The 23,727-nt window shown below is 39.9% G+C and overlaps 1 protein-coding gene and 2 non-coding genes across 3 annotated transcripts; all 3 read left to right on the top strand.

Moving 5' to 3' along the window:
• Positions 1-1,472: 1,472 nt before the first annotated feature.
• eif4a1a (eukaryotic translation initiation factor 4A1A) lies at positions 1,473-11,266 on the top strand. The gene is given in 12 exon segments (XM_037757999.1): positions 1,473-1,510; positions 4,184-4,226; positions 4,567-4,624; positions 4,627-4,698; positions 5,468-5,607; positions 6,706-6,874; positions 7,439-7,548; positions 7,944-8,087; positions 8,347-8,484; positions 9,306-9,395; positions 10,071-10,150; positions 10,269-11,266. Coding segments are annotated over 12 exon segments (1,212 nt in total). The 5' UTR covers positions 1,473-1,487; the 3' UTR covers positions 10,414-11,266.
• Positions 6,212-6,350, top strand: LOC119482290. The gene has a single exon (XR_005205408.1). It is a non-coding gene; the product is annotated as a small nucleolar RNA SNORD10 (small nucleolar RNA).
• On the top strand, positions 7,164-7,302 carry LOC119482289. Its single transcript, XR_005205407.1, has one exon. It is a non-coding gene; the product is annotated as a small nucleolar RNA SNORD10 (small nucleolar RNA).
• Positions 11,267-23,727: the final 12,461 nt, after the last annotated feature.

Here is a 23,727-nt window from a genome sequence, read left to right as displayed (position 1 = left end):
AAATTTAAAATAAAGTCTCTAGAAAAAAAAAAAATTTACATCCCTTGACATTAGTCACTAGTTTAGCAGAAATAAATAATAAAACAGGTACGGCTAGATACTGATGCTTTTTATAATTAAAAGCTGTTTATGTACTTTCGTGTTGCTTTCCACTGTTAAGTACATATCATGTCCGTGTTAAAAAACAGGGCACTGAACAGGAAAATAACAAAAACATGTTTTTATTATAAATTGAATGTGCAAACATTAGAAAAGTGGTTTTTTTTCAAACATTTATTTGTTGAGAATAATTAATGTTTTAAACCATTTTTTTAGTGTAATTAACTACAAAAAAGCCCAAACTACCCTCTGCAAATTTATTCAGCAAAAAACAAAAAGGCTCCCATTTTAATGTTAAGTTATTACCACTTTTAAATTAATTAAATTAAATGAATTGGTTTTTTTTATTTATTTATCCCTTCATTTCCTTTATACGTATTTTGTTTTACCCATGTATCAGTTAAATTGATCTTTGTATTGTTCTCAAATTTAAAATAAAGGCTGGGGCAACAAAACTACAATTTCTTTAGGTTTAGGCAACAAAACTACAACTTTGATGTGAACTAGGATGTTTTGGCGTCAGTATTTTGTTCTGTGAATTTAGGGGTTGTTTACATATTCTTTGATCAGATAGTTCCTGATTTAACCGCCTTTTTTTATTTTGGCAAAGCTCTTGCTATGGACACTGGGTATTTTTTTTTTTAAAATGTTCAACACAATATACCAGAGAGTACTGTATTTTCTAATCAATCTCATTATCATTGTCGCAAAGTTTTAAATTCATAAATGCAAATTTGCGAGTTAAACCTCACTTTTCAGGAAATAAATGGAACTATATATTAAGACAATATATTCTGCAAAAAAACAAAAAGGCTCCCATTTTAATTAAATTAAATGTTTGTTTTTATTTATTTATCCCTCATTTCCTTTATATGTATTTTTTTTTTTAACTTTTTGTATTGTCCTCAAATTTAAAATAAAGACTCTTGAATAAAGAAATAAAAATCACATCCCTGGAGATTAGTCACAAGTTTATGAGATATAAATAATAAAACTCAGGTAGCCACTGCCTTTTGTCCGCGTTGACGAATGGCTGAACTGAGCATGAGGGACCTAAAAATTCTACACCAGCGTAGCGCGGTTGAATAATCACTTGGTTACCTCTCATTACAAACACATAAACACCGCCCGCTTGGCATGGCAACGCTTCCACAATCATGCGCTACAATAAACTCTAAAACCCGCCTACTTTTGTATGACGTAGAAACCAACCAATCAGAACCCTCCATGGGCGGGCTTTCATATAATGGGCGTATGCATCGACCAATCAGAAGCCTCCATGGGCGGGACTTAAGCTAAATGACGGCGGTCTGTTGCAATGAGAATCCCTTTTAGTGTGTTGTCAACGTATATAAGACATCTCTGCCGCAGTTTCTTTCTTTGGAATAATGTCGGCTGAATATGATAATAGGTAAGGAACATATCTTATAAGCTTTACGGGTTCTATATGTACCAGAATGTGTTGAAATATATCACCTAATGTGATACAATCGTTGTTATTTACGCCTCTTTTGTGGTAAAGTAGACGTTTGAACAGAGCATCCTTTATCCGATTCTGTGCTCGACTACAAAACAGCTCTTACAGCTTTTATATTTAAAAAAACACGGATAAATTAGTTAGCTTTCGCTTTGTTACGTTATAAATGTGTATTTTAGCGCTTTAAATTATAGTAATAGGGGTTGATTGGCGTCGTAAACGGCGGTTTAATTTCGGGCCCTGAACGCACCTCTGTTTCAAAATGGCGACCCGGCGCCTTGTGGAGTGAACACGTGAACGCGTCATGGCTGAGGCCTTTTACATTTATATTTCTTTGATTATAATCATTAAAAGCTCCGATTTTAAATATAATTATGAACCCAAACTGTGTAATTATCTGCTGGGGATGTAGTAGAAGAAGGCTGTGGAGGTTTGAGGTTGCTAATGTTGGTATATTTAGTGTTTTTGGCCGATGAGACGCACATGGTGGTAGTGCTAATCAGGAGGACAATGCCGGCTAGTGTAGGCCGCTAACAGGTTAGCATCATGCTAACGTGCTAGAATAACGTGTTTATAGTTTTATTTAAGACTTTACAACAAAATGAATAAAAACAATAAATTATTAATATATATATATAGTGAAGAAAGAGGCAAAAAAATCCATCTATTATCTGCTCCCAGATTAATAATAAATATATAAATAATATGACTACATATAATAGTGATAATAAACACAATTAGGACAAGATATAAATATATATAATAATACAGTAAATATAACAAAAAGAATAAATGATAAAATATATATAGTGAAGAAAGAGGCAAAAAAATCCATCTATCATCTGCTCCTAGAGACGAGATTAATATAAATATATAAATAATGACTACATATAATAGTGATAATAAACACAATTAGTAATATAAGTAAATAAATAATAATAGTAAATATAACAAAAGTAATAAATGATAAAATATATATATATAGTGAAGAAAGAGGCAAAAAAACCCATCTATTATCTGCTCCTAGAGACGAGATTAATACAAATAAATAATAATATATGACTACATAATAGTGTTATAGTGATAACAAACTTGTTTTGCACAATTTAAGACTATAAAACATAACAAAAAGATAGATAAATGAATAATATATGTAGTGCAGGAAGAGGTAAAAAAACATCTTTACCTTTAGAGACAAGATTAATATAAATATGACTACATAATAGTGACAATTAGGACAAGATATAAATATATATAATAATAATACAGTAAATATAACAAAAATAATATATATAGTGCAGGAAGAGGTAAAAAAAACACTGGGCTTATCTGAAGCCTCCATCTAGAGACGAGATTAATATAAATATGACTACATAATAGTGACAATTAGGACAAGATATAAATATATATAATAATAACAATACAGTAAATATATATTTAAAAAAAAAAGAATATACAAAGCAGGAAGAGGGGTTTATCTGCACCTAGAGACAATTGATATAAAGAAATAATGACTACATAATAGTGATAATAAACAATTAGAATATTAAATAACAATAGAACAAGATATATTTAATAATACAGTAAATATATCAAAAAAGATAAATGTGTGTGGATGTGTCTGGTTGGTGTTTATGAGGAGGATATTGATTTAAATATCTATAATAATCGAAACCAAACATGATTAGTGTCGCATGGTTTAATTGGTTTCACTATCTTGACACGTTTTAATAAATAAAATAACACATTTACATATAAAGAAGAGGAAGGCCTTGTTGGATGTGAGGCTATGTCGAGGAAAGCTAAGCTACAACCTTCTTTATCCCTCATTTAGCTTTACAACTAGGCTTTAAAAACCATTTACAGCTAGTCACGTTGTTTTTAAAGCTCTATAAAGTGTATTTCTACGTGTGCTGAGGTCGATGTTTCTGTTTCGACTTCGCTTCCGACTTCCAGCCTCCAGCCTGCTGCTGCTGGAGAGAAACGACCATCTTGAATGTATGCAGCAGTAGAAATGGCGGACTCGTGGAAAAGAAAAAAGGCGTTTACTTTAACAAGCAGAAGCATTGAAACGACTGATTAATACATAGCAGAGACGAAAATACGCGTTTTTTTAAGGAGGTGAAAGCAAACAGGGAATACTAACGTATCATAAAGGCGTCTGACAAAGTGAAAGTATATTAATAAGGATGTATTAATGTGTCATTTGGTGGGGTGGATGCATTTAAAGGGCTGTCTTCCTCCATCCACAATCAATGCAACATGATGGTCTTGTTTACTCTACTGTGTTTGACTCAACTGAATTTAGATATTGAAATGCCAAAGTTTTAAAGAAAATTAAGTAAAAATGTGATAATAAATGACAAACTGAAAGTATATTATTAAGGTATTTATTGTGTCATTTTGGTTGAGGCCATGTATTCTTTTATTAACCCATCACTGCAACATGATGGTAATGTTTACCCTACTGTGTATTTGCCATTACTATATGGGTTATCTAGTTTCAGTTGACTCTTTAAAGAAAATTAATTAAATAAATGTGATGCTAATTTGTGTTTTGTTGTGGCTTTGCAATGAATAACAATGGCTTTGTCTTCTCACTCACAGAGACAATGGCCCCGAAGGCATGGAGCCAGATGGGATCATTGAGGTGAGTACCTTATATCTGTGGTACTTAAGAGATAGGTGTGGGCGATACTGAAAAATGTGGTTTCGACACCAAGTAATCCAGGGCAGGAATTGCAGATACAGATGTTTTTTTTTAAATTTAAAGCTGTTTGTGCTTTTGCATTGCTTTCCACTGTTAAGTACTGTGCATTTTAAAAAACAGGACATTTTTTAAAGGAAAATAACAAAAAAGTTCCCATACAGTTGAAGAGTGTACTATAATTATAGATATACTTGTAAGGGATCCCTTGCTGTTTGTTATGACATCAAATTCAAGTCCATGATTTTCAATGTTGTGTTTGTGTTTATTTTAACCCCTCCAGAGCAACTGGACTGAGATCACGGACAGTTTTGATGACATGAACCTGCGCGAGGCCCTTCTCAGGGAATTTATGCCTATGGTTTTGAGAAGCCCTCTGCTATCCAGCAGAGAGCCATTATGCCTTGTATCAAGGGTGAGTAAAGATTTTTTTTTTTTTACTAGAGAAGTCAACATTATCACTTCAATATGCCTTGCCCCTAAATGCTCAGAAACACCCAACTGTTGTCAAAGAGCTAGCAGGCATTTTACCAAAGACAGTGTGGTGGCTGGCTGAGATAAGAGCCAGACTATCTAACAAATGTCAGGTTTGCTTTTAAGTTGAGCACTGTGTGCAGTCCAGGATACCCTCTCCTCCCATCTGCAGTGTTGGTGAAGGACTGAATGTTCCTTGGTAGAGAAGCCTATCTGCCCTCCACCGTAGCTGGGTTTAAGTCCTTGACTCACAACTAGTGGCGGATTACACTCTTGTCTTCAAATGTTTAGATTTAGACTGGATACAGGAACAGCCAATCGGAGGGATTTCTCTCACCGACGGGTGCCTCCGCTTGTCTGACTGCTCTGCCAGCAAAAAATGTCAATTACACGTACTCTAGTTGTTCCAGTGTCTGGTTCAAAAGAAGTCAACATTCATTATTTAGCATCCTGTGCCCCAGCCAGTATGCACATACTTATGTGTGGATCCATGTTGTGGCTGGCTAAAAGCAATTTCACTAGCTCTTTTTCATCAGCGCCAACTCGAACCGTCTGTCATTTATTTTCAAAATATTGCGGGCTGAGGAAGTCACCTGAGCATTTTTGTCTTGCTAAAACCATCACCACCCTTGCAGTTGATCAAGCGAGGGGTCAAACCGAAGCATTGGTTTCTGTGAAACTATCTGATAATCTCTGTTTGTTGCTTTTAGGTTTCGATGTGATCGCTCAGGCCCAGTCTGGCACTGGGAAGACTGCCACCTTTGCCATTTCCATCCTTCAGCAGATTGATGTGTCATTGAAAGGCACTCAGGCTCTGGTCCTGGCTCCCACCAGGGAGCTGGCTCAGCAGGTAGGCTCACTTTCACAGAACTTTAAGAAAAGTGTAGAGAACCTGCACTGAAATTGTACTTTTGAAGTGTGTCTTGTGTCTCATAGATTGATCAAATATCCTGTCATACTGTAGTTGTTGTTTAACATATGGATCACATCACAGGAGAGTTTCTTAAAGCATGGTTAGTCAGGCTTACTTTCAGGAAGTTCTGTTTCATAAGGGAGGTTTAATTGACCTCCAGACCATAGAAACCATCTGACTATCCTGGTCAGATGGTTAAACCTTTGCTTCACTGCAGGCTGAAACAGTGTTTTTCAAACTCCCTCCCCAGTAGTTCCTCAGTACTGGTTCACAGAAGTCAGTCAAACTTCAACTCCTTTCAAATGTACTAATTTGTTAATTGCAGTTATTACAAATTTAAGACGTAGAGCTCTGACTTCTGTCAAGTACCTGCACAGTATTGAAGTCAAAATGTGACTATTTGACTACTAAAATACATTCGACTAATGAGTCAAATGGCTGTTAAATTTGATAAATGCTAAAGGACAGCCAGTAAAATTTATGAAAATGAATCTGAAAAGGAGGTTGCATTTGTGCCCAGTTGAATATGAAGTGAGGCTGCTGTATAATGATGAAACTCATGCGTGTCATATGACTCCGTACACCACTGGTGTGTTGTTGCTCTGGTTGGCGTTTTGCCGACCTGAGTCTTCGGCACAGCAAGGTTACAGAGACGTGATCATACCTCACTTCTGAATACAGCACCCATCCGCTAGTGTTTACAGTTAACACAAGTGACTGCATACATCACCTATGAATAAATCAGTTGGAGGAGGAGGAGGATCTAAACCCGAAAGTGCATTCACTCATTCAGCTGAGCTTTCTATGAACAGAACGCACATTTTAAACATCAATATTGCAGGCGATCACGTTCAATTAATTGTTAGAAACCAACATTTTAATCGCAATAAATTGTGCAGCACTAATAGTTAACTTGCTCCCAACACTGTACGTTCATGCATACAGGATGACATAAGGCTGTTTCTTTAGCTGTGGAATCTGGAATATGATCACAACTAGGATGTTAAAACAGTATTCTGTTTCTTTCAAATTTAGATCCAGAAGGTGGTGCTTGCCCTGGGTGACTACATGGGAGCCAGTTGCTATGCCTGTATTGGAGGGACCAACATCCGCAGTGAAGTCCAGAAGCTCCAGGCTGAAGCCCCTCACATCGTGGTGGGAACCCCCGGCCGCGTCTTCGACATGTTGACTCGCAAAAATCTCGGTAAGTCATCATGAGGCGTGTGAATGTGCTGAGCTGGCAGCAGTTTGACTTTATTTTGTTGAAGCGGTTCCTCCTATAACTTCCCGGAACATTGACTCATGTTATGAATAAAACAAAATCGCACTATAATGGTGGCCAAATTCCTCTGGACATGCACTTCTAGATGAGCTTCTTGCTGCACGCTCAGCTGAGTGGGAAGATCGAAGATCCTCTGTGATCAGTTAGTCACTCCACGAGCGGTGAATCAAACCACCCTTGCAGTTTTGGTGCATAATGGGAGGACAACTGCTGTATAATGATGAAACTCATGCGTGTCATATGACTCCGTACACCGCTGGTGTGTTGTATCTCTGGTTGGCGTTTTGCTGGCCTTAGTCCTCAGCACAGCAGGGTTACAGAGACGTGATCATACCTCACTTCTGAATACAGCCCCCATCGTCTTTGAATAAGTGAACACCATTCTTTTGTATTCTTTCATTCAGCCTTTGAAACAATAGGCCAAGTTTTAGTAAATATAGCAGCTTTGTGTTCTGGTTTATTTATTTCATTTACATTTTCTTGCAGGTTCTAAATTGATCAAAATGTTTGTGCTGGATGAAGCTGACGAGATGCTTAGTCGAGGTTTCAAGGACCAGATCTATGAGATTTTCCAGAAACTTGGAAGCAACACACAGGTATGAACCAGACTATCTAACAAATGTCAGGTCTGCTTTTAAGTAGAGCACTGTACAGTCCAGGATACCCTCTCCTCCCATCTGCAGTGTTGGTGAAGGACTGAATGTTCCTTGGTAGAGAAGCCTATCTGCCCTCCACCGTAGCTGGGTTTAAGTCCTTGATTCACAACTAGTGGCGGATTACACTCAAGTCTTGTCCTAAAATGTTTAGATTTTATATTTAGTATTTTGGACTTGTGAAAACATCGTCACATCCATTGTCACCGATACCAGCTATTTGAGTCAGTATCGGTCCGATATCTGAGCCGGTATCGGTGCGTCCCTACACTGGTTCACATGTTCAGCTGAGTGTGATCAGGTTTTAACCAGCCCTCCCTCATCTGTCTCTCTCTCAGGTTGTCCTACTGTCGGCCACCATGCCGGCTGACGTGTTGGAGGTCACAAAGAAGTTCATGCGTGAGCCTGTCCGAATCCTGGTAAAGAAAGAGGAGCTGACCCTCGAGGGTATCCGTCAGTTCTACATCAATGTGGAGAAAGAGGTAAAGAAACATTTACCAGAAGGAAAATTTATGATTGTTTTTGGAGGATGTAGTTTGGAGTGCTGTTATACTGAGAGGTGTTTCTGTTATTTAATTTATCTCTAAACGAAGGCTAAATAGCAGAGGCGCTTCTCTGTAAAACACAGTTCAGTCATAGTTTTAGCTAAAATATATGGGCAGCGTAATGTACCAGATCTTTGAGGACATGCTGTGAACAGAAAGTGATCGTGCTGTATGTCTCTGACCTGGTTGTCCTCAGGAGTGGAAGTTGGACACGCTGTGTGACTTGTACGAAACCCTGACCATCACACAAGCGGTCATCTTCATCAACACAAGGAGGAAAGTGGACTGGCTGACTGAGAAGATGCACGCCAGAGACTTCACCGTGTCTGCTCTGGTGAGTCATCTCCATGTTAACTGTCCTATCTCAACCATTTCCATCATTTTCACTTGTGTCCAAAAAGGTTTTTATTTTGATATTCAATTTTGGCTAAGTGGTGGGAGAAGATCTTTTACTTAAGTAAAAGTAATACCACAGTGTACAATACTCTGTTACAAGTAAAAGTCCTGCATTCAAAATGGTACAAAAGTATTATCATCAAAGTTTACTGAAAGTACCAAAAGTAAAAGTCCTTATCAAATATTTTACTTTGTATCATTGGAGTATAATTACTACTACTAATTATTACTGCTACTTCTTACTACTTTATATGCTACTTCATAATATATCATAGTTTATCAGATGATTTATGTTTTGTATTAAGAATCTGAATATGCAAAGTAGCTAGAACAATATTTCCCACTGAGATGTGTTGGAGTAGAAGTGGGCTATAAAGTTACATTAAATGTAAAGTACAAGTGCCTCGATGGTCATGTTCTTGTCAGCAGGATTTATAATTAAGCGATACCGCACTCGACACTAAAAATCACCAGATGGTCTTAATATATATATTAATAATAATAATAATGCAGTGACATATTTAAATATTCACCACAATTTGCAGAGACCTTTTACTGTATGTATGATTAAGCCTGTTGAAGCCGTGCACTCAGGGGTTAAGCCTATGAACCACAAGGTTGTTGGTTTGAATTCTGTGTAAAATGCCCCTTAAATTGGTGGTAGTAAAATGCTGCATTGGAGTCAATGAGGGTTGATAACTTGATTGCATGTAGGAGTCGGTCAAGGCTTCATGAGACTGACAAATCTCGTCTTTTCAGCACGGTGACATGGACCAGAAAGAGAGAGACCTGATCATGAGGGAGTTCCGCTCCGGCTCCAGTCGAGTCCTCATCACCACTGACCTGCTGGTATGTACAACCATCTGCCTTTTACACCGAGACACTAAGTCCAGGATACCCTCTCCTCCCATCTGCAGTGTTGGTGAAGGACTGAATGTTCCTTGGTAGAGAAGCCTATCTGCCCTCCACCGTAGCTGGGTTTAAGTCCTTGACTCACAACTAGTGGCGGATTACACTCAGGTCTTGTCATCAAATGTTTAGACTGGATACACTGGTGCACTAAAGCCATATACACTTTACTTAATAGATGTTGTTCAGTTAGTCTGGAAGTCAAAGAGTTCTTGAACCACTACAGGGATTTATTTTATTTTAAGTTTGAGTGTGTGCAGCTATTACCTTTTGGCCATTTGTCAACCAAATAGTGACTGAGATTTAAGTGCTGCTTCAAAGCTTCTGCTTTGCGTCTTTTAAACAGTTCACACATGACGTGAGTGGTGCGAGCCAACGCCGATTTGCCTCTTATCGGGCTCTTATCAAAAGCTGAAAATCAGGGCTAAAGATGTGTGGTGTGAACAGTTAATGCGATCTGATAGCTTTGAAAGTTGTGTAGTGTGAACTTGTCATTACAAAGTTACTTCATGGTTCATTTAATCTGGATGATGACCTGAAACTGAAGCAGAAAGTTGGTGCTTCACCTCCATCATGTGCTCTGTAAGTGATGTTCATTGTGCTCCTCCTCCTCAGGCCAGAGGTATTGATGTCCAGCAGGTGTCCCTAGTCATCAACTACGACCTGCCGACCAACAGGGAAAACTACATCCACAGGTAAACCTTGTGAACCTTAAATTAATAAATCCTGTAAATGTTTACCAGCAAGTCTTCCAAACACACTGGCCTCCTCTCAATTCAACCATTTTTTTTTTTTTTTTCCTTATCTCTTCAGGATTGGCCGGGGCGGTCGTTTCGGCAGGAAGGGAGTCGCCATCAACATGGTGACTGAGGAGGACAGGCGAACCCTGAGGGACATTGAGACATTCTACAACACCACCGTCGAGGAGATGCCCATGAATGTGGCCGATCTGATCTAGATGACTCCACGTGCCCATCGTCCACCCCCTCCCCCACTTATTTTAGCAGTCAAACTCTGTTTTCTTATACGATCTGAATTCTAAGAACTTCCTTTTGCTAAATTCCACCATGACTTTACCCTCTACATTCTAAGGGAAGGAAGAGTGTGGCCATTATTCCTTCCTAACCTTTCAAATAGTTTTTTGGCCGTTCTGGAAGGATGGAATTACTGACCTGCTTCATCTGCTTGTCCATTACCCCATATTGGCACCTAAATTCTTCCTGCAGCTAATCCCTCCTCTAAACCTTGAAGCATTCATGTGAACATTTAGGTTTTTTTGCAAACCGAGGACTTATAACATCAAACGAGCAAGTTTGTAACTGGTTCCCCACACGTGCAAAACATAACCGCGTTTCCAAAACCACATTTAAAAATAATAAAAAAAAAAAAAAAAAAAAGCCCGGATAAAGTTGATGTTAAAAACATTAAAAAAAAAAAAGATTCTAGCTGTGACTGAAAGGCTTAACATTAAATTAATGCTCAATTGATAACATGCACGACGCTAACTAGAAGTCCCATCGAAGCTTTTGTGAAATGTGGCTGTGATTTGCACCCCTCAAAAGCGTCGCCAGGCGGTGCAGCGCCCGGCGACGTCCCGATTTACACGAGCGGTTTAGACTGCAGTTCAGTTTGGACTCCAAACACAATGATCTACATGGGAAATGCTGCATTTGACCAGATCAGTATTTAAACAACCTTCAGTGTACCGGAGACAACCTTTTAACTCACATCATGTTCAGAAGGTTTTTGGGGCTAGAGAGTACACAGGGCATATTCAATAAAAAGACCTATATAGTAAAATCCACCATGAATGAGTTGTTTACCGTTTTGATCCTTTTACTGCTGTTTCATATATATATTATATATTTTTTAATTGCTATTGTACATATTGCTTGACTTGTACAGTCACGTGTGCAGTAGCATTCAGTTGGAAGACTGACCGGTGGCCACAGATGTTCGGAGGCAAAACAACGGTGAGTGCTGTGGAGACTTTGCCTCTCGACCCTGACGACCTGGTTGGAGTTTCATCTCATAACTCTTTGACATTTTTTTTTTTTTTTTTTGTTCAGTTAGATTTTATTTTTAAGCGAAATATTGATAAGTTGGCAGGTGTCTTTTTGTAACCTACCTCGCCAAAAAAAATGCTGGGAGGGTGGTTGGGGGGGCATCTGATATGAAAGGACCAAACTACAGATGAAGCAGATAGAGATCCCCTCCTCTACTCTGCTCTTTAAAGCTCTCACTAAAATGCCTGTCATCATGGGGTTTGGTGTGTAGGAGAACCGTCATGTTTTGAGGTGTATAGTCAGTGCTATTTTTTAAAATGACTTTACGGAATTGTTAACCCTTTTGAGACAGAAACAGTTATCAAGTTTTCTACATTGGATTCTGTATAGTATTTATTTTAATGGTCTTTAAAAAATAAAAAAAATAAAAGGTTTCTCCTTAACAGTGTAAACTGGCCTCTGCATTGTTGAATAGCATGAAAGCTGTGACCCTTTGTAGAAAGGCTAGTATGTAATGGATATATACACCATCTATCTATAAGATGACAGCAGGTTCTTAATGAGCGACGCACACACATATCTGTCGCTGATTGGCTGCTGAGAGCACGCGAGGTTTGGTCCAACTTCCGGTGTTAACGGGGAAGCTATTCCCTATTTATTCCCCCAGTTTCTTTTTTTTCTGCTGCGTTTGGTTAAAATGAGTGTCTTTTGTGTCGACCACCGTAGGTCTGACGCGGAGCCGCGAGAATACCGCTTTATTTATCTCGCGATGATTTGTATACTGGTCTTTCTGTTTCAACCTGCTTCCTCTTAAAGTGACAGTAACCCTGTTCTTCAGCCTGGACTTTATTTAGAACGTTCTAGAACGTCATTACGTTCTACAATGTCATTACGTTCTAGAACGTCATTGCGTCATTACTGATTGTTGTCTGTACTTTTATTTAGAACGTTATAGAATGTCACTACGTTCTAGTACGTCATTACTGATTGTTGTTCTTTTCCACAATAAAAAACATTGAAATGTGTATCAGTGTCGTGTCCATTCATTCAGGTTGGGTGGTGCGAATACAGCAACAAAATACCCGGAAGTGTGAACGGAAGCAGTGTTTTTTTTTTTTCATACTTTATTTCAAAAGTATGTACAGTAGTTACATAAAAGATTTTTCATTACAAAAATTCTGCAAATATATTTTACAGTATGAAAAATAGAATAAATTATACAATAAATAAAATGTAAGGAAAGGAAATGATTAATAATAATAAAAAAACAATTGGGGTCTGTTTAACAATAAACAGCCATATAAGTCATATCATTTTATGTAGTATTTTGCTAAGATATTAATCAAATTAATTATGAAAATGTCATCTGCCAAAAAAATAGAATTGTTAACAGTGAGTAATATCTCAAACTTTGAACATGTGTCGACTTTTTTTTTTTAAGACAACTTTATTGAAACAATCACACAATTTTGCAACACTTTTTTTATACAACTTGAAGCAACACACAGGTAAGAACTTTACATTTAAAAAAAAACTTTTAAAAACTACAGTTTTTTCCCCCATTTTCAGAGTATTAAATACTTGACAAATCTCCCTTTAGGTACATTTTTAACAGATACAAAATCTGTGATAAATCTGCAATAATCATGGACAATCATGAGATTCATCTTAATTAAATATTTTAAATGTTTGACAGCCCTAATTTGGATGCAATTTGGAGGCAAATATACCTAGCAGTATCAATAAATTACATATAAGTTACTATGACTTAATATTCAATAAATTACCAACAATAAGTAGCTACTATAAAACCCTTAGCTCATTAAAAAAAAAGTTCTCCTACTCCTAAAAGTTGGACCAATTATTGGGCCTTAAAGGCTGACGTCTTCCACAGAGAGGATTGGGTTTTAGGTTGCTCCACCAGAGGGAGACATTGTTCTTTCTTTACTATTTCAGACCTGTTGAGGAAGAATCTCCCTCCTACCAAATACCACACAGGATCACAATGATGAGAGCAGTTTAAACTGGTACAGGACCCGAACCTCGGAGCTGCTGTCTCAGTAACTCTGGTTGGCGAAGCCTTTTAGCAGACAAAATGTCCATGATGTGGTTTTGCAGCTCAATGGAAATCACGTCTTCTTGCATCGGGATAATAAAGCTGTGCATGACATTGTGCATCAACAAGTAGGTCATATGGAGTTTTCAAGCAATTTCAGCTCATAAAGTTGGGAAATATCATGTGACCATATTATATTTACCAACTATATGGAGTGAGGTGGTGACCTGTGATTGGTTTCTTAAAGCTGGAGTGGGTAGAATAGGAGCAAATATGATTAAAAAAAGTTATTTTTATAAAACGGTCGCTATATCCTGACAGTAGTACATGAGACAGGTAATATTAAAATCCGGTGCTCCTAATGCCATCTGATAGATAAGGACACATGATGTAAAGGAAGGCCGCCTGTTTGATTCCCCCACTGACAGGATAAGCACTGGAAGAGCAACACCTCACTGCTTCCTCATCACCACCACTGAGGTGCCCTTGAGCAACGCTTTAATCTGCTGTAGTGGAGCTGCTCTCTGCTGGGAAGCTCCTGGCTGTGAGAATGAGGGCCACCCACTCAGCTACAGACCGGACCGGTTTCTGTCAGTCCCAGATGGACTCAGAATTCATGAATTTGTTTAAGCGGTTGAATGATTTATTTCTTTTGATTTGTAGCCGATCCCCACGAGTATTTCTAATTTTACAGCTAAACAGTACACTACAAGATGTAAACATCTGAGTAAAGAAATAGTCATTACAGTAACAGAATATTGATTCATGTTTGATCAGTGCTGCCTAGTTTGACCGTTTGGTCGTGAGCAGTGATTGACAGCTGCTGTAGAGAGACGGCTCGGCTCTGATTGGTTGTTTTCCTTTCGGTGCGGTGAAATCTCGGGGGCCATGTTGGGGCAGAACTCCACAACAAGCTGAAAACAGGCCTCTGATAGGAAGCAATCTATGGGAGCCATTAATCACACATTTTTCCCGTTCAAAATGTACCTTAAAGGGAGATTTGTTGCAAATCAATTAACAACACAAAACAATGACAGATATTGTCCAGAAACCCTCACAGGTACTGCATTTAGCATAAAAATATATGCTCAAATCATAACATGGCAAACTGCAGCCCAACAGGCAACAACAGCTGTCAGTGTGTCAGTGTGCTGACTTGACTATGACTTGCCCCAAAACTGCATGTGATTATCATAAAGTGGGCATGTCTGTAAAGGGGAGACTCGTGGGTACCCATAGAACCCATTTACATTCACATATCTGGAGGTCAGAGGTCAAGGGACCCCTTTGAAAATGGACATGCCAGTTTTTCCTCGCCAAAATGTGGCGTTAGTTTGGAGCTTTATTTAACCTCCTTCATGACAAGCTAGTATGACATGGTTGGTACTGATGGATTCGTTAAGGTTTTCTAGTTTCATATGATGCCTGTATCTTCACTGTAGCAAAGATCGATTTCGTTAATGCGTTAAAGAAATTAGTGGCATTAAAACAAATTTCTAACCGACCTTAAAACCAAGGCCTAACCTTCAAATAGTACACACACACACACACACACACACACTACAGACAGTGTTGCCAGATCTCACGAGAGAAACAAGCCCAAAAGAAGCAACCCTCCCCCCACCCCCCAAAAAAAAAAGCCCAAATCAAGCGACCAATATGAGAGAGAGAGGCGGCCACTTGATCACTTCATATATGTATGAATTTATTTGGGATTGCATCCAAAAAAAAAACACCCCAAAATTGCATTTTTTGCATCCATTTTTACATCTTCCTTGTTATAAACTTAAATAAGTTGAACATTGTAACTTGTAACTTTACTGTTTTTTTGTTAAGTAAACTTCTTAACATTTTATGTAATTTTTTCATTTCACCATATTGGCATGATATTCTCGTGTGTCACAAAACAGAAAACTGCCTTCGAATCGTCCCCTACTTGAGGGCGAATCCGATCTTAAAGTCCACTCTCTTTTTCCCGGTCTTAGTTGTACTTGCCATATTTCGCCCACTTAGTACCTGGCATTGTTAGCTAAACTCCATCAACCCCACGAAGATTTGTCTCACAACAACACACTGGTGAGGTGTTGTGTACGGATCCTGCAACAGAACAAACTAGACCGCTATAGACGACAGAGAGACAGGAGCCCAAACTACACTTTAGAAACAAGCCCAGCAAGACTACCGATATTTGTAAGCGACTCTTCAGGAAAACAAGCCCCAAAGTTGCTTCTAATAAGCAGACTTGGCAACTCTCTGACTACAGAGATGCACATCTACATATATCCACCTCCTCTGTATGTAACACATGTATGCACAGGCATTGTCATGCACAGTGAATGTGAATATGCGCCCTGCACCAGCACGCACGAATAACTCAAATAAAAACTCTCCAGCTGTCATTGACTTGTAACTCCCCTCAATGGCCCCCTGTCCCAATCCCCAAACACACACACACACACACACACACACACAAACACACGCACACACACACTACATCCCAGGCAGGTTAACCCCTCCTAACCTCCCCGGTGTCCCAATATGACGTCCATGCAGCCTCAAAACATGTTACGTCTCTCTGCTTTTTTTTGTCCTGCTCTCAGCCTAGGTGGCCCTTCTTCCAAAGGCACTTTGGCGAAGATACCCCCGTGCCCATCCCCCCCCAACTGCCCAACACACACACACACACACACACACACACACACACACACACACACAGTCCCGTTACCCACTCCACCCCCTGTTGGGTGCTGGATTGTGGGGTTGAGAGATGGTGGGGTGGGTGGTGGGGGGGATTATGCGAGTGTGAGGCTCGTAAAGGGCCTGCCATGGTCTTTCTGTTGTGTGACGGATGGCTGGGAGGCTGAACAGGCCTGCTTTGCATGATAAGAGAAGCCAGCAGAGGGGAGAATAGAGGTCTATTCAATGAGGCCTGTCACCCAAAACCACCCTCCTGCACTGAACCCTCACACCCCACCCCTTCATCATCCATCCCTTCATCCTTTCGTCCCTCCTCCTCCTCCCTTGTTCTCCCTTCGCCATCTTGGTCTCCCTTTCTTCCTTCATTTTGTGGCTTTCATTTGCCCGTCTTCACTGCTTCTTTCTCACCCTATAATCTACACCCCCACCCCCCACTTTCGCTGCCCTCCTTACTTCTTGATTTCATCCCACTTAATTTCTGTTCATTCAGATTTTCCCTCCTTTCCATCAAGCTGTTTTTACCTCCATAACATTTGAATCCTCTCATTACTCTGTGGGCATTGTGAATGAGGAGCCATAATGGAAATGTCATGGTCAAAGCTCTTTAACACTAAAAGAAGTCATGTGACTTGATGCTCTGACATGCTTAGTGAGTCCACGTTTGAGTCAGCAGGAGATATTATGGCATAATTAGGTTAAAGCTGCATTCAACGGTTTTTAGCCACTAGGGAGCAGGAAAACACCAAAACAACAGATAGACAGATATACAGCCACGAGTCTGTCACGCTTTGTAAAGCTGATATGAGCAACATATTAAATGTCTAACGTATATTAGCATTCATTTGGAGTGGTGTTTGTGTCCAACAAGTCTCCAGGAGGAGCGCCGGGCGTTGATGCCAATGTTCGTAGTGGTCAAACGGCGGTACTACAACTTCTGTGTCCGTCACATGATGCCCCAGTAAGAACACTTGAATAGCCCTTATTTAAATCATTAGGTCCTAAAAGTTGTGAAATGCACTAATAGCTGAATCCAGAGTTATTTCCCTTCCTCCGTTCATGTGAATGAGCCCCAGACCGAGGCTGGAGCGAGGGCTGGGAGGCGGAGTTGGCAAGCCGTGACGACAGCGTGACGGCTGGGACCCTGTGACCGAGCGATGTGACCGAGCGCTAGTGCGCCCGCTCCATGGGCCCAATGGATACGGAAGATTGCTGGAAGATCCGGATACTTTTCCAGTCGGAAGTCGAGCCATTTTGGCATCATGCGCCACTGGGGCCCCGCCTCAAACGCTGTATCCAGTTCTCTTAATACATCCATGGTGTCCACCTGATGTCCAATATTCAGTCTCCTTTTTGCTCTGGTTTGGTCTCCACCAACTCCTGAGAAAAATATCCGTCCACTGTTTGTTGCTGGGCATCAAACAGTGGACATTAAACAGACTTTACCCTGCCAGCTCCGTAGTACAAAGATTGTAATATCCGATTTAGCCCATGTGTGAATAAAGCCGCTCATTGTTCGGAGAATTCACAGCGAGTGAGCGGGCGTGTTGATGACTGGCGCGAAACCGGAAGAATACAAACATCCCGGAGCGAAGAAGAAGAAGAATTTACCCAAAGACAGCAATGAAAAAGTCTAACTGGAGAGACTTCTATCGGTAATGGCCAACGCCAAAATCGCCAGACAAATTCAAGGAACAGCAAACGACTCGTTTAAAACCAAATTAAGAACCAACTACGTGACGGCGGTGTAATCTGCGTCATGTCCTGCCTCGCCAAAAACCAAACAGACTATTCCCAGAAGGTGAGAACGCGTCTGACACGTACACTATCCTATTATGTGCAACAGGTGCGAAAGGGAACCTCAGGACATCGTTCGGACCTGATTCTCAGGGCATTGTCTGGAGTACATCTGGCAAAACGACTAAAATGTCCAGTGATCTTACCATATCAACCGTAACCTGGAATTCTGGAAGCGAACAGATTGTGGTAAACCAATATATTGATGATTCTCAGTATAATATGATACTCTCTCTCTGTCCAGATAACATTTGTCAGCCAGCTTCAGGTGAAAGTGCAGCAGTTTTACAGTTGAACAGAGGAGGCGGAACATTCACACCCACATCAGGATCGACACTCCCACCGCGGTGGTGTGTGTGCCACAAAAATGGGAGAACACACACCGCCATGGCATTATCAGCTATTACTATTATTAAGGTTTAACCGCCATATGACTGGAGGCCCTTGTGACCAAATTTAGCAGGAGGAGAAACCTGAATGGATTGCATCACTTGTAGAGGAGAAGAGTGAATATAACAGTACATTTTTAGAGATTAGTGGGATTTTAATGGAAACCTGACAAACAAAAGCCCAGGTGGTGAACAGCATGGTCGTTTCTGTGAGGGTGGTGGTGGTGGGTGGGAGGGACGGAGAGGGAGAGGACTGAATACTGCTGCTGTCTTCACCTCTATCAACTCAGACAGGCACGCAGAAAAATAACATTTTAACCCTCCGAGACTGACTTTACCGTCTTTCAGAGGCTGTAGCAGGTTCAGTTTTAGAGCGAGAGTGAAGATATCAAATATGAAACTAGAAAACCTAATGAATCCATCGGTAGCTTGTCTGGAAGCAGGTTAAATAACGCTCCAAAGTTAGGCTAAATCTTTTGTAAGAAGAAACTGCCATAGTCATTTTCAAAGGGGTCCCTTAACCTCTGACCTCCAGATATGTGAATGAAAATGGGTTCTATGGGTACCCACGAGTCTCCCCTTTACAGACATGCCCACTTTATGATAATCACATGCAGTTTGGGGCAAAAAACATGCACCAAGCTGAGACTCTTTTGGATCCAATGAGTCCAACTGTATTCATGTGTGATGATGTTAGTCCCAATAGGAGACATTTCATTATAGTGAGACCATTTTTTTTTTTAATTTGACCTCTCTGTATAAAATGACCTGTGGTGACCTCTAGGATAATCACAGCCTCATGAAACTTTACAGCCACAAACTAGAGAACTAAAGCATTCAGAGGATGGATGGCTTTCCTAGCTAGATTGACAATAAGGGGGTTTCTGAGCAGTTTACAACAACAGAAGTGCTCGCCATGCAATTGTCGAAAAATGCAATTCTTGCAGAAAAGTTAAAAAATGTCAAAAGCTTTTGATCCCAAATCACAGCATGGCTTTTTCTATGTTGTTCCTCAAGGTCTTGGTGTCTTAATGTGGTATTTTGGAGGGATTATTGATCATTTTTGTTAATTCTTGAGTGATAAAAAATAATTAAATTTAGCACCAAATCTGTGTAACAAATGGTATCAACCCAAAAATTGCACTAACAATTTATGAGACATACTGTAGAACAACTTGACACACAGTGCTGAGCAGAATCTCAAATTAATCTTCAGGTTCCCAGCTTTCAGATGATGTACACCACTTCTATGTGACATCTACTGTTGACCTGCTATCTCCCCCTAAACACCCCCTGTACCTCTCTAAAAAAAAGACAGAAACGGGTCTATTGTGGGTCTCAGAGAGTTAAAGCCGCCAAAAAATGCACAGCTCTGTGATGATGGACAGAAAAGGAGGAAACCGACTGCCATGTTGTGTCTGATGTGACACACGAGCGTAAAGTAAGAGTGTGTGACGGGGACAGAGAGGGAGCTGAAAAAAGTCTCTCACCGCCGCTCCGTTCTCGTCTGAGGCCACAGAAGTTGACAGATAGATGAAGAAAAGCTGAGCGTGTGAGTGTTGGCGAGTTGTTTTTGAAAGAGGAAAAGCCAGGGGAGCGAGGAGGAGGAGGAGGGCAAGGTTTGGAAGGGATTCCACACCAGGTTGTCATGGAGATGGAAACGGGAGACTGGAGCCTCACAATTCCCAATTAGTCACAAACACATGGTCACAAACACACACCTGCAGCATGCACACACACACATACATCTGCATAATACACTCTCCAACTGACTTAGGAAAACTCACACACTTCTGGTGAGATGTCGCACACACAAACACACACACACATAAACACCTGCACAGGAAAACCATCGTACCACCTGTTCTTCTGTTCCTGTTCTCACCTGTGCTGTCTGGCAGGACTGAAGAAGGCTGAAGACACTACTTGCTAGTCTTGTTTTTTTTAATAATATATACTTTATTTTGAGAACCTTTCATTCAACAAGTGTTTAACCCTCTGAGACTCACAATAGACCTGTTTTTGTCTTTTTTTAGGGGGGTACAGGGGGTCTTTAGGGGGAGATAGCAGGTCAACAGTAGATGTCACATAAAAGTGGTGAACATCATCTGAAAGTTGGGAACCTGAAGATTAATTTGAGATGCAGCTCAGCACTGTGTGTCAAGTTAATGTCATCCCCATGCTCTATTATGTCTCATAGGTTGTTGCAGCAATTTTTGGGTTGATACCATTTGTTACACAGATTTGGTGCTAAATTTAACAATTTTTTACCACTCGAGAATTGATTAAAATGATCAATAATCCCTCCAAAATACCACATTAAGACACCAAGACTTTGAGGAACACCATAGAAAAAGCCATGCTGTGATTTGGGATCAAAAACGTTTTGACATTTTTTAAGATTTCTGCAAGAATTTCATTTTTCTGCGATTGGATGGCGAGCACTTCTGTTGTGTAAACTGCTCAGAAACCCCCTTATTGTCAATCTATAGCTAGGAAAGCCATCCATCCTCTGAATGCTCTAGGTCTCTAGTTTGTGGCTTTAAAGTTTCATGAGGCTGTGATTATCCTAGAGGTCACCACAGGTCATTTTATACAGTGAGGTCACGTTTGTCCATTGCCCTACAATGAAATGTCTACTATGGGGACTAACATCATCACACACGAATACAGTTGGGCTCATTGGATCCACAAGAATCTCAGCTTGGTGCATGGCTTTTGCCCCAAACTGCTTGTGATGATCATAAAGTGGGCATGTCTGTAAAGGGGAGACTCGTGGGTACCCATAGAACCCTTTTTCATTCACATATCTTGAGGTCAGAGGTCAAGGGACCCCTTTGAAAATGGGCATGCCAGTTTTTTCTTGCTAAAATTTAGCCCAACTTTGGAGTGTTATTTAACCTGCTTCAGATAGATAGATAGAGTCAGATCGGGATCACGGGTCTCAGAGGGTTAATTGAAAGTTGCTCACTACGTATGACTTAACATGTTCGGTTAAACGGATGGATTTATCTCCTCCGTCACTGAAGCCAACTGTGGATGAAGCAGAGCAGACTCAGGGGGAGACGACGCGGCCCTTTTTGGTGGAACGCCGCCGTTAACACAAAGACTCTTGAGGACAGCGAAAGAAGAGGTCTATTTTCCACCAAACCAACAAAGATCTTCCTCATTCTCCCGCTCTGAAGTAACTCTGTGTGCCATTGTAGCTGAATCAATACCCCGTGTATGGGGACATGTCTCCGGCACAATCCTCTGAAAAGAGGGCCAGGCTTCTCAAAGGCTTTAAAGAAGACACAACAAGCGTTTAAGGGGTTAGCCGGACTAATAATAATGTTGTCGTTTTTGATTGAGTCGGACTAGTTCGCTCTGAAAGTGGCGGATAATCATGTTAAAAAAAAAAAGTATTATGTATTTGCATAATAGAGTAAATTTAGGCCTATAATAAACTGTCCTGAGTCGTTATATCATTAACTATTTTATTTGCCCTAACATGGTGGTGAACTTTTGGATTACCACCCAGGCAAAGTGGCCCCCTATAGGTCCCAGACCCTTATGGGCCCCAGATATCTGTAGTGTAGAGGGGCACTGTGCCAAAGTCTAGTTTTAAAACTGGGTGGTTTCTGGGCCTTTAAGGTAAACTATAATAAAGCTGCTATTTATAGTCTGTAGTTCCCACTGTACCTGATGCAGAATGGGAGGAAGTGGAGGTCAACAAGGGTCCTTAAAGGGGGTTAATCTGGCCTCAATATAAAGACCTCGGTACGTTTTTGTGGTGGTCTACATCAGTGGTTCCCAACCTGTTTCCCTACTTGTATCTAAGAAAATCCTCAGTTTGAATAAAGTGACTCAGTGTATAATGAGTGTATACTTTCTTTAATGAACATAATTTGTCACTGTGTGAGCAAACTGTTTTTGAAAGGCTAAACGCCAACAAATATCCACTAAAGCAGAATATTTTGTCAGATAAAAACTTTGGAAATGACTACATCTATTTTTTTTTCAATACATTTTGACTTTACAATGATTATGATTTTAGTTATACATTTAGAAAATCTAATTTTGATGACCTCAGCAGCAGACAAATCCTCTCACACCCCACTGTGATCTTTGGCGCACCCCTAAGGAGTGCCTGGTTTTAGATAACATTTTTGTTAACTGTATATCACACTTACAATTACGGCAAACTGCCTGCGAGTCGTCAGAGAAAGACAGCAGCCCAAATAAGCAACTACATTTTAGAAACAAGCCCCCCCCCAAAAAAGCAACCCGCGACTACAAATATTTGCAAGCGACTTTTCAGGAAAACTAACCCAAAGTCGCTTATAATAAACAGACTACAAACTACAACTCTGCCTCCCATGTCTCCAGGAAATTAATGTAAGTCACTGTAATGTCCCCTAAAGGACCCAAAGCAGTGATTTTACTCCTTTTATTTAAAAGTTCCATCTCATTTTCAGGTTCATACTTGTATTTTGTGTTTCTACTAGAACATGTTTACATGCTGTAATGTTAAAAAGAAACTTTATTTTCCTCATACTGTCTGCCTAAATATACCTTGTATTCACCCTCTGTCTTAAACGCTCCGTTTTAGTGCATTGCAACGGAATTGCGTTGCTAGGCAACACTTTGGGACCATGTTTACTTCCTGTCAGGTGATGTCATTCACATACACTGCAACAGGAAATAAACTGGGACACATTTAGAATGTTTACGTTTAAAACTTGTGAAATGATCTATATATATTGTATATTTGTGACATCACAAATGAACTGAAATCCTATAACGGCTTGTTTCAAACGCACAATTTCTGAATACGAGCTGTGTGTATTTCTCCGTATATTGAGCGTTTTGATAGTTTAACAGTATTTATATAGCACTTAAACCTGCTTTATAATATAAAAGACATGAAAATCTCACTTTTTACAATATGGGACCTTTAAGAATAAGACTTATACATTTCTTATGGACCAATCCTGGGGTTTTGCAGAGTGGTACTTTAATGTATTGGCTTCATATATTCCAGAAGTTTTAAATGCAAAAGAAAAGTCTCACATCAGGCTAATTCACCCTAGTATTTAATTATGGGAATGCTGATTCACCATTCCCACAAATTTTTCAGAATTCACTTTTTACAATATGGGACCTTTAACTTTGATTAAACCTTTTTTATTCAGATGTGCAGCTCATTATAGTTGATAACTGAATATGAAGATACTTATATCCCTTCAATCCTCCACCCCCCTCCTCTCCACTACCGTCATCAACAAGTGTCTCGCGCGCTCTCGGTGCCTTTTCACTTGCAAATGCATGCGCGCACACACACACAGGAG

Source organism: Sebastes umbrosus, chromosome 22 (assembly GCF_015220745.1).
Source record: "Sebastes umbrosus isolate fSebUmb1 chromosome 22, fSebUmb1.pri, whole genome shotgun sequence".
NCBI classification, from domain to species: Eukaryota; Metazoa; Chordata; class Actinopteri; order Perciformes; family Sebastidae; genus Sebastes; species Sebastes umbrosus.
Note: the sequence above shows the minus strand (reverse complement) of the source record. Positions and strands in the feature narration are given on the sequence as shown.